The sequence below is a fragment of the Gastrolobium bilobum genome, unplaced genomic scaffold, assembly GCF_033153095.1.
Source record: "Gastrolobium bilobum isolate Gb01-03AN ecotype WA unplaced genomic scaffold, APGP_CSIRO_Gbil_v1 utg10532, whole genome shotgun sequence".
In the NCBI taxonomy this organism is placed as follows: domain Eukaryota; kingdom Viridiplantae; phylum Streptophyta; class Magnoliopsida; order Fabales; family Fabaceae; genus Gastrolobium; species Gastrolobium bilobum.
In genome coordinates, this window is record NW_026897440.1 from 1 (window position 1) to 12,109 (window position 12,109).

A 12,109-nucleotide genomic window follows, 5' to 3' on the forward strand; every position below is an offset into this window, starting at 1 on the left:
TTAAAAGGATAGATGTTTTTCTTATCTCTAAAAGTCAGTTTATAACTGCCATTCTCACAAATCAGAAGACTTTATTCAATAATAGAACTGTAATTTTCAAGTAAAATTAAAAAAAAAAATTCTTCAAAAAAAATATATATGGAATCTATATGTTTAAAAATATCTTTGAAAAAAAAAATCTGAGGAATCTTTGACAATAATGTATCTTTGAAAAATATATTTATATTATTATATTATATAAAAAAAAAAAAAGTACTCCAAAAGATCCTCTATATATATATATATATTTAAAAGTGACATTATCAGAAAAGTCTCAAATATTGACAGAATTTATCGACGAAAATTAATTCGTTGAAAATAGTGACGAAATTTTTGACAAATAGCACATTACGTCGAAAATAGAGACGAAAGAATATTTTGCCATAATCACTGACATAATTTTTTAAGAAAAAAATAAGTTAAGATTCTTGATAGAATCAAAATTTCATTGAAACTTTCAACAGAAACATTTCCGTCAAAATTTTTTGACAAAAAACAATTCCGTAAAAAAATGTCGAAAATATTTCAGTCAAACTCTTTTACAAAAAAAATTTCCGACAAAAATTTTCAACGAAATTGTAAAAAATTCTTATAGAAAATTTTTTTGTCAAAATTCTTCACAAAATCTAAATTCCGTCAAAATAGTTGACAAAAAAAACATTTTCGTTGAAATTTTCGACGAAGAATATTTTCCTCTAAATTTTTAACGAAACACATTTCCATTGAAAAATTTTCGTAAAAAGTTTTGACGGAAAACATTTCTGGTAAAATTTTTGACGAAGAAAAATTCGTCAAAATTCTTTACAGAATCCAAATTCAGTAAAAAAAAAAAAGTTTTGATAACATTATTTTCGTCATACTCTTTAACAAAAAAAACTTCGGTCGAAATTTTCCACAAAACACATTTCCATCGAAAAAAATTGACGGAAAATATTTTCGATAAAAAATATTTCTATTAAAATTTTCAACAGAACACATTTTCGTCAACAAATTTCGACGGAAATTACTTTCGTAAAAAAATTCGACGAAAAACATTTCTGTAGAAAAATATTGAGACATATTTTCAATAAAAAAGCATTTCCCTCAAATTTTGAAAAAATATTTCTGTTAAAGTTTCATTGAGACACATTTTCATCGAACATTTTGGACGCAAAATGTTTCGTTAAAATTTTTGTAGGAATTCTTTTTTTCGTCAAAACTTTTGATGGAATTTTTTTGTCGAAAATATTTAACAAATTATTTTTGTCAAAACTTTTGACGAAAACTAAATTCCGTAAAAATTTTGACTAAAAATTTATTTTTGTAAAATATTTCATCGGATAAAAATTCCATCACCTTCGATGAAAAGTTTTCCGACGGAAAAATATTTTTTTGACAGAATTTTTGTCATTTTCAACGTAGAATTTTCATTGAAAATATGATCTTTTTTTGTAGTGTGAAAAATACTTAAATAATTTTGTTTAGCAATTTTAAATTTAATTTTATTTGTAAAATATAATAATTATATTAATTTAAAAAAAAAAAAAAAAAGAGATAAAATTGTAAAAATATCTTATTGACCCTCCAATTTCTCCCTTACCATTATTTTATCTCCCAAACAAGGTAAGGGAATACCCTCCATTTTTCTTCCCTTCCTTCCCCTCCCTCCTCTTTGGATCCTCTTTCTTCCCTTTCCCTCCAAACTCCCAAACAAAGCCTTAGAGTTCAACCCTATGTACATGCATATGACATGTCTTATATAGTTAGTGTAGAGTATAGTAGATATAATGAATCCTGACAATTAGGGTTATACCGTGATTGGTGATGTTATGTCGTGTTTCGAGATGAGATCTGGATTTTAGGGGTTTAAACATTATGCATTTAATTAGGAGTGGCAATTTTTAACACAACCAACTGACACGACATGAAAAATTGATGTTCAGGTTGACCCATTTTCAAATTCGTGTTGTGATCAGGTTGGCAAAAACTGACTCGAAAAAATTCATGTTGTGTCGCGTGTTAACCCGCGAACATGAAATTGACCTGCATTAATTTCTTACAGATTATTCGTGTCTTATTGTGTTGTGTCGACTTCCACAACAAGTAACACAATTTGTGGTTGACAGCATAGTTATTAAAACCGGACCGACCCGGCCGGGTTGACCCGGGAACCGGTAAACCGGTTATATAACCGGTCCGGTTGAAGCAACGGACCGGCCATGCATCAGAACCGGAGCGATTCGGTCCGACCCGGCCGGTTTTCATAAAAATCGTTGACCCGGTCGATTAACCGGTGGGTGACCCGGCCCGGTCCCAAAAAAAAAATCCAAATTTTTTTTTTCAAAAATAATCATAATGGACATATTTGAATATTTTTTTGATTATTGACTTACATAAGTTATGTACCTACAACACTAATATTATCTCAATTATGTATTATGCAAAAAAATTTGAATTAATTTATAGTTAGACATGTCGTTTTCTGAACCTAAAGCCCTGTATCACGATCATTATATTTTTGTTTGATCTTTTATTGGATAATAATATGTGATATATTATTGTTTATATAAAAATATTATTATCCTTTTTTAGATATTTGTGTATATTTATAATTTTTTAATATAAATTATAAAATTTCATATAATTACCGTGTCATGCGATTGAACCAGTGACCCACTCGTTGACCCAGTACCTCGACCGGGTCAATAACCGGGCCGGTTTTAATAACATTGGTTGACAGGTTATTCGTGTCATGTTGCGGGTTATTAGTGTCATATCAAGTTAAACCGCAAAATAAGCAGGTCGTATTCGTGTCAAAAGTTATAACCCGATTTCAAATTCGTGTTACGTTCGTATTGAATGTATTTGTGTTCATGGCGTGTCAACCCAAATTGCCACCTCTAGAACTTAATGTTCTATGAAAGATGTTTTTAATGAGAGAAATTTTTATTAGATTAACGTGACGACATGTTAATATTTTGAGAATCAAATTATTGGTTTACTAAAATGAAAACCAACAACGATAAAAACATTTCTGATGGTGAAAAAGTTTTCCTCTTGTGCAATTAATTATATATAATTGTGTATTATGGGTAGTACATATTAATAATATTAAAATTATTTTTTTTAATACCACGTCAACCGACAGCTTTATGAGGGGAGAAAATAAAAGCTTTTAAAATTATAACTGTGTTCCGTCCAGAATACAAAGTTATAATTAGTTGTTACAAAAAAATTTCCCTTACAACAATATCAGAAGTGATTTTGCCATATAATTAAGCACCTAGAAATGATTATTTTATGTTAAATTTTATACAAATGATAATATCTTAATTTAATATATTAAAAGACACGACACGATTTCCATATAGGATGACCATTCATTTCTAAAAACGTAAAAAATAAGCATATTTTGCAAGTTAAAATAAAGTAACACTTATTTCTTATTCCTCTTCGTTAGTAATGATTTTGATTTCTATCCACCAAAAAAAAAAAAAAATTGATTTTGATTTCTATAAATGTTACGCGCCAAATCAAGTTGTGTTGGCTTCTATACATGATCATTAGTGCTAATTGGTTTCTTCATCCTGTGTTGTGCTGTTAATATTGTCTAAATCAACGCTTCGGTAATTGTCAAGTAAAATGTGTTGCAACTTCTTACATGGAGTGTTACCGCTTGCTTGTGCAAGAACGTACCGAAAAAAAAAAAAAAAAAGGGGGCAAGAGAGTGGCACAATATTATTCTTTTATTAAACTCACAGAAACAATGTATACTATACGAAAATTAAAATCCAATTAATAGAACAGCTACATAAATATATATAACCCACGTGCATTTTATTAATTTTATGATAGTAATCATGTGGAGGCATAAGGCAATCAAATAACACTGAATTATCCCGTACTCGGATTAGTTGTTGTTGTACCATAATTGCTTCTCAAGTTTGTCAATTACGCTCTTGTCAACCTGAAAAGCTTTGGTGAGAACATCCGGAGAAATTGGAGGATTAGCGCCAAACACATTATTTGCAATTATGGTAAGTCCTGGGTTTTGACTGCTGAGACCAGAAATGGCAATAGCATTGCCATAACCCACGTTAAGTTGGAAATGAATGAGACCAATTGGGAACACAAACACATCACCCTTGTTCAAAACCTTGGTGAATAGACGATTGTTTTCTTGATTGGATGATACAAATCCAACCAAAATAGTACCTTCAATAACTATAAGGATCTCTGTGCCTCGTGGATGAATATGGGGAGGGTTCAAACCCTTGGGGGCAAAATCTATGCGAGCTAAGGATATGCCAAGTGTGTTAAGTCCAACTAATTCATTAACAGTCACAGTAGTCACTTTTGAGCCAAGTGGGTTTTTGGTATTCCCAGGATTCACGTGCAAGAAGAAATCTTCAGCTTTCACAAGATTAGGGTCTTTGCAGAATTTTTCATTCACAAATACTGCAATTAAGTAGACAAAGTTTATATATATAATTATTAAAAAAAAGCTAATTATAAAGATTTTTTACATACGTGATCTAAATGAAGTAGAAATTTAAAATTCGAGTATTAAGACTTATGGGGAATATTGTATATACGTACCACCATTTTTGGTGTCATTGATTGCCACACAGAAATCTTGCAGAGGGCTGGGGTCATAGGCAGAGGCAACAGAGGATGTCAAAGCCAACAAGGCAACGAGGAAGTAGATTGCTTTCATTTTGTTTCTTACTACTACTCTTAAATGATTCTATTCTATGTATATGTAATTGCTTGAGAGAATTTGAATTTGTTGCATGGAAAGCTTCCTATTTATAGGGAGGAGCCGTTGAAATGGTTTGCAGTTAATCCTTACGGCAATTAATTGTGTATTTCATGGAAGAACCATTCTTTAACAACTACATGCGTGCTGGTTCAGATATTAAATTAGACTAAGAAAATGTTCCACATTAACGGCAAGACGCATGTTTTTAGTATTACCTCGTCAACTGGCAGTGTATAGAGTATTTCTACCTGAATATTACTTTAATAATGCATTGAGCGGGAAATTAAATTGAAGTTTTAGAATTGTTAGTTTTAAGACTCGGTCTCTGTTACTGAGCCCTGGTCGGTGGCTTTTACTGGGCATTTTTAGACCTGGTGCAACATATTATTTCTTTCTTGTTTTCTAAACTTCAAATTTTGCCAGTGCATGTCTCCGTTTAAAGTGTAAACACCATCGTCAGGAGCAGCTAGGGGAAGAAAGGAAAATTTGTAGGGAATTAAATTGGGTCAAACATGTGCTTTAGTTAATTCCTATAATAAATAAATAAATATAATTTTAAAAATACCCTTCATTAATTTCTCTAATTTCCAAAATGACATAGTTTTGGAGTGACATGACAAACAATATATATATATATATATATATATATATATATATATATATATATCAACGTTTTCAGGAAATATAATTATCTCCTGCAGCCCCAAAACGATATAGTTTTAAGGTTAAAGATTAAAATAAAAGGCATTTTAGTAAAATTAAAGATTTAAAGAGGAATTTAAAATTTTTCATCTTTATGTCTTGCAGCCCCAAAGCGACATAGTTTTCAGGTTACATATTAAAAATGAAGGAAATTTTAGTAAAATTCATGATTTAAAGAGAAATCTAAAATTTTCAAAATGCCTTTTATTTTTAATTCTAAACCCCAAAACAACATCATTTTTAATTTTATCTTTTGTGATAAGAGAAATATTTTTCATATATATATATGTGTGTGGGGGGTGGGGGGGCGCATCACGTCTGTATTGGCACTCAAGATTCAGAAGATACAAACAGTATACAGAATTAACATTGTTTTTTTTTTTGGAAATGAGGCTGTTTGGTGTGTAAAGAAGGGATATTTGTGTCACAAGTTGTGTAAAGAACCTTGGAATACACCACCCCAAAAGCTAGCTCAAAAGGTGGGACAACACTATCGTATTGCATGAGCATCTTTCCCTAAAGATAGAATTAAAGAACATGGTTTTATCAATATCCAACTAAATGTCAGCTGCATGTATGCTATATTTACGATCCAAGTTTTGCTGTTTAATTCTGTATATTTCCATGGATTTTTATTTGGTGAAACCTATAATTGAACTTAAACTATAGTTCAGCCGCGAAGATTCATATCTGTGATCTCGTCTATACCACATCAACTCACTCCCCCACTTGTCTCCAACTGAAATCATAAGTCTGTTAAAATTTACTTTCTTAATTTATAATCATTTATTATAATTTCGTACTTTATACACCAATCACTCTAGAAAAAATATAAAATTTAGTTGACATTTTTAGAACTAATACCACGTATTAGATGCTTCCTCTTTTCCAAGCTTATCTTTTTGACTATGTATGCTACGATGTAAACGTCGTTGTAAACAGTAGGTTAGAGGACGAGGGAAAATTTTGTATCACTAACCACCACGGTAACAAGAGCGACCATTTCAAATCTTGCTAACAAATGTTTTGTTTCAAAAATGTTACCTCATTGAGTTGATGCCAGAAAATTAAATAGATAAAAATAAGAGTATATTCGATATTTTCTAATATTATTTTTGGAAAAAATTTAAAGAATTAATCATGTTATAAAAATAAGATTTAATCTCAAAATTCACCCTAAATCAGACTATTCACAAGAGGATAAATCGATTGAAATATTTAAAAAATAATAATAATCTACGTAGCAATCCGAAATTATAACGTGGTTTCCGTACAACTTGTATTTCAAAAATAAAAGTGTGTTTGAAGATTCTTAACATTGAAATTCGTGAGTTATATTTGAATTTCTACAACATGTTGTAATCAATTAGGCCACCTAGGCACTTACATGACTCTTTTGAGGGCTTTTTCACCCTTATGACCCTTCATTAATAATTAATTACCCAATTTTCCTTCATTTAAAACTATTTCGAAAATTTAACCTCCCCAACAAACATAACACCAATCTGCTCATGTTTGACCGTTGACCACGAAGCCTACCCGAGTACACCCTTACATACCCGGGTATATTTTGAAAATTTTTATCTACCCGGGTAGGTAGGGGTGTACCCGGGTAGAGTTCTTGAATCTGAGAAAGTGGTTGAATTATTTACCCGGGTAGGGAGGAGTGTACCCGGGTAAACATCGACGGTAGGGTTTTTAAATACCCCACCAGTCCCCATTTCGAAAACCCACAAAAGGGGTACCCGAGTAGAGCTGCTGGAGGTGTGTCTTCTTGAGCGATTTCAGGCATAATCTTGCACCAATTCGTCTTGTTTCTGATCATCATTCGCGGACCTTGCAACCTCTCTGCCTTCTACCGATTGAAATCGATCAAAGGTGCATTTTTTTTCGTTTTTTTCAATTATGTTCTGATTTCTGTTCTGATTCATTGTATTTTCGTTTATATCATTTGATTCTGTCCGAATTATTTTATCAATTTGTATGTCATACGCTTACCCTAACCCTAACCCTAACCCTAACATGTATGTATCTAATTTCTGATTTTGGTTATTTTTTCAATTTAATAGTGTGCCGCAATGACCTCCAGACGCGTTTCAAAGCTGCCAGTGACCCATTCCGAGAGAAGAACCAAGAGTCGTCACGATGGGTCGTCATCTTCTCAGCCCCAGGCTGCTTCGAGTCAGGCTCCGGACTTGACGTTCGGATATTTGTTTGAGGATGACATACTTGCACACGAGAAGTTCGTGAAGTTTTTCATGAGCCGGAAGATTTACGAACCGAAATAACTGGATTCGGCATTCTTCAACCTAGAGCGTTTCGACATTTTTCCGCTTCTTGAGGAGACACATTTACTTCACCTGGCGGAGATGTGGTGCCCATACTCGGAGGTTATGGTAAGAGCCTTCTACCATAACCTTGGCTACTCGCAAGGCGAGCTGACTTCCCGTGTCTGCGGGATTGATATCTTCATGACTGCTCTTATCTGGACGGAGCTACTGGGGTTCGATTTTGATGGTGTCACAGGAACAGCACTATATGATGGAGACAGCCATCATATATTTGGTGATTATAACCGGGAGGCCATTGTTACAGAGACTAGGAGGGCAGACGCTGAGCTCGGTCATTTTGCTCATTATCCTGTGAGCAACTTGTCAGTTTCTGCTCGCATTCTTCATTATGTGGTGACACATATTATTTTCCAGCGCCCGCATAATCACTCGAAGGTGCTGGAAGGGGACTTTGTCATCCTGTGGGCCCTCCTTCACAGTCAGCAGGTGAACTGGAGGCATTATATATGCATACTGATGTGGAAGGCAGCCAAGTCAAAGAAGGCTGAATTGCCTTTTGCATTCCTGGTGCAGAAGATTCTGCATAGATTTGGAGTGCCTATGGCAACAGAGACCTTGAAGACCGCCAGAGGCTGGAATGCTATATTTGGTGAGAGGCTCCTGAAGCAGTGTGGGATCGTGCCGAACAGAGCGGGTATCTGGACGTGGAAGAAGGCACCAGAACCACCTGAGATCCCAGTCCACCACGATGCTGAGATGGAGGATGCACCTGCAGGTGATGTGTTTGTGTTTATGAGTTTATGCATTTTTGTGTTGTTTATTTTTTAATGTGGTATTTATAAGATGTGCTTTTCATGGTTTATGATGTAGGCCTTGATGATGATGACGATGATGATGGCGTTGCTGAGGTTGATGTCAGACAGACATGTCCCACCCGCAGTCGGCGACCACCAGCTCCTCCTGAGGGTGGATGGACACTTGATCATGTCATGGCATCCATATATGATCTGACTACTGACTTTAGAGGATATAGACAGAGCATGAGCAAGTGGCGGAACCAGATGGACACAAGGGTTGCACGGTTGGACACAAGGGTTACACGCTTGGAGGGTTTAATTGGCGAGGGTGCCCATACTCAGGAGGAGGAGGAGGAGGATGATGACAATGGGGACGACACGCAATCGGATGATGAGAATGTGGAGGACACGCAATCAGATTAGTGTGTCCATAGGGTTTCATATCATTGATTTAGTTGGCAAGGGTGACCATTTTGGATGTAATGTAGTCATTTTGATTCATTTAGGAACTTTACCTACATTGCATGGATCTTTTTGTACTGGATGTTCAAAATTTGAATGAATGAAATTTTCGTTTTGCGCACGTCATAATTTAGCATTTTGGTACATTTGAATGATCTTTTTGTTCAACATTGATTGGCGCACATCATGATTCCGGCATCCTATTTCTACGAAATCAATCCACCCCCAAGTCATATTGTATGTAGGTATTACACAACAATTCAAAAAATGCTAAAAAAAATTGCCAAAACAGCATCTGGAGGTGCATTACCAACTAGTCTACCTGGGTACCACGAACTGGTGTACCCGGGTAGGTTGTATTCGGGTATATCATTACGAGTTACCCGGGTAGACCAGTTGATTATGCAGCAGCAGGTGCTGTTCAATCCATTTTTTTGCATCTTTTGAATTGATGTGTAATACAATAACCTTAACTGAGGAGGCCCAACAACGGATGGAATCAACAATTCATTGCTAATAGGAAACCAGTGTGCAGCATATACTTTAGCAATGGTTGGGATTTTGAAAACATGATCCACATAATCATAATGGTTTAACTTGGCTACCTTGCAAACTGCTAATACATGACTGCAGGGATACCTCCTTGCTGTAAACCTACCACACTGACATGTACGATTGATTAAGTCCACTCTCATGGTGTCACCGACCTCGTGTGTAGATTGATTGTAGGCATCCTCAACCTCAAACAATAACAACTCACTATCATATATCCTCACACGATAAGTGTCGGCCAATTCATCATTTTTTTGCAAAGCTGCCTCAACCTTCTTTGAAATTATCCAACCTTGTGAGATATCTTTTTCAATCCCTTCACATCTCTTGACGAAATACTCAACGAGTCTACTGAATGTCATCTTGACCAATGCAGTTATAGGCAGATTTTGTGCTCCACGAAGCACCTTATTCACACACTCAGATAGGTTGGTTGTCATATGACCAAACCTACGTCATGTCTCATCATACGACCTGCACCATTGCTCTTTGGGAATCGCATCCAACCATGAAGCAACTTCAGGATTGTTCTCGATAAATTCCTTGTATCTAATGTCAAAATTTATCTTTGAACATGTGTACCCTGCAAAAAACCATGACATATGCAATTGGTTAGTGAATTTCATCAATGTTTTCTTCAAATGGTTGAAAATGTGAGTAATTATACCGTACATTACCTAATTTCATCAACGTTTTCTTCAATTCCACATTCCTAAAACGGGTATTGAAGTTGCTTCCGATGTGACGTAGACAAAATACATGATAAGCATATGGAGGCTTCCACCCTCCGTGATCTTTCACCGCCCTTATGATGCTTCGATGGTGATCGGATATTAGACAAATACCATGCCTATGTGTGACATGAAAACGTAAAAGGCTAAGAAACCAGGACCAATCATCCAACCTCTCACCTGGAGGAACAACAGAAAAGGCAATAGGGAGCAGAAATCCATCTCCATCCTGAGATGTTGCAATCAAGAGAATACCTTTGTACTTCCCATACAGATGAGTGTCGTCAATTTGAATTATAGGCTTACAGTGTTTGAATGCTTCAATGCATTGGTGAAATGTCCAAAAAACCCTTTGAAATACGGCCCTGTCTGTATAAACCCAACGTTCACCAAAATATTGATTTGTATCAAACTTGAACACAGAACCCACATTCACCTCCGTCATATACTTCAGCCAATTTGGCAAGAATCCGTACGATTTCTCCCAGTCACCAAACAACTTAACGATGGCCTTCATTTTTGCCTTCCAGGCCTTCCTGTACGTTATGTTGTATCCAATGCTACCTGAGGAGGTGCAGAAGATCGTACAACTGTATCTTCTTGACCGGTACAGTGTGCAGTAGTGGTTGTATGCACCGGTAAAGATGAAGATTGACCAGCATCAACTTCAACATATATCTCAATATATTTTAATACTTTCCATTCAACAAACGCATCTGTTACGAACTCCACATCTTCATCATCATTTATATCGTTTCCAATGTAGTATATTGTATCCATATCCACTACAGTCTCTAACCTGGCTATCATGCGGTGGATGGAATGGATGCCTTCTGACCCCATTTTTTGAAGAATTATCTCCTTCAGTTCATTGCATGTAGTGCCCACTTTGATTTTCATCGTTTTTATTTTTCCTTCAAATCGGACACCGTTCGGACCTTCAAAATGCCTCCCATTGTAGTAAATAACTATAGGAACCATGTTTGTACTTGAACTCATCTTTCACACAAAAATTAGATCTAGGTTTTGGGTTTGGAGGTTGGTTCGGATTTTTGAGCACAAAATGGGAGTGTGGAGATGTAATCTCAATGTCCCACCAAGATTAAGCTTTCTGAAATGATGAGATGAAATATGTGTGATGTTTCGGATTAGAGAGGGTAAGGGAGAGAGATTTGGGGTTTCAAAAACCCTATACCTCGCAACAATGGCCGAAACCCATACATATTGGGGTTTTCTGGACGATGTTTACCCGGGTACACTCCTCCCTACCCGGGTAAATAATTCAACCACTTTCCCAGATTCAAGAACTCTACCCGGGTACACCCCTACCTACCCGGGTAGATAAAAATTTTCAAAATATACCCGGGTATGTAAGGGTGTCACCGGGTAGGCTTCGTGGTCAACGGTCAAACAGGGACAGATTGGTGTTATGTTTGTTGGGGAGGTTAAATTTTCAAAATAGTTTTAAATGAAGGGCAATTGGGTAATTAATTATTAATTAAGGGTCATAAGGGTCAAAAAGCCCTCTTTCGAGAGGTAGACGTTAGGTTTCGAGAAAAAGCGTACGATCAGGCAGGGCTTGTATTGAAAAAAAAGAGAGTTGTTGTACGGTAGGAAATTTAAAAAAAATAAAATAAAATTCAATGACCAGTAATGTTATTTTATACCGGGCCCTAAGCCCCTCACACTAATTAAAAATAAATAAATAAACTAATTTCACTTTCCTTCTACTTCTCTCCTACTTACCCTAAAATGATAAGTATAAAGAAGATTAATTATATAGTGTTTTAAGGG

General features: G+C 35.3%; 1 protein-coding gene across 1 annotated transcript; it reads right to left on the reverse strand.

Moving 5' to 3' along the window:
* Positions 1–3,928: 3,928 nt before the first annotated feature.
* Positions 3,929–4,735, reverse strand: LOC133306952 (germin-like protein subfamily 1 member 13). The gene is made up of 2 exons (XM_061507360.1): positions 4,618–4,735; positions 3,929–4,476 (listed from the first exon to the last, which is right to left on the reverse strand). Exons 1-2 carry the CDS (start codon positions 4,733–4,735, stop codon positions 3,929–3,931), a joined length of 666 nt encoding a protein of 221 aa, XP_061363344.1.
* Positions 4,736–12,109: the final 7,374 nt, after the last annotated feature.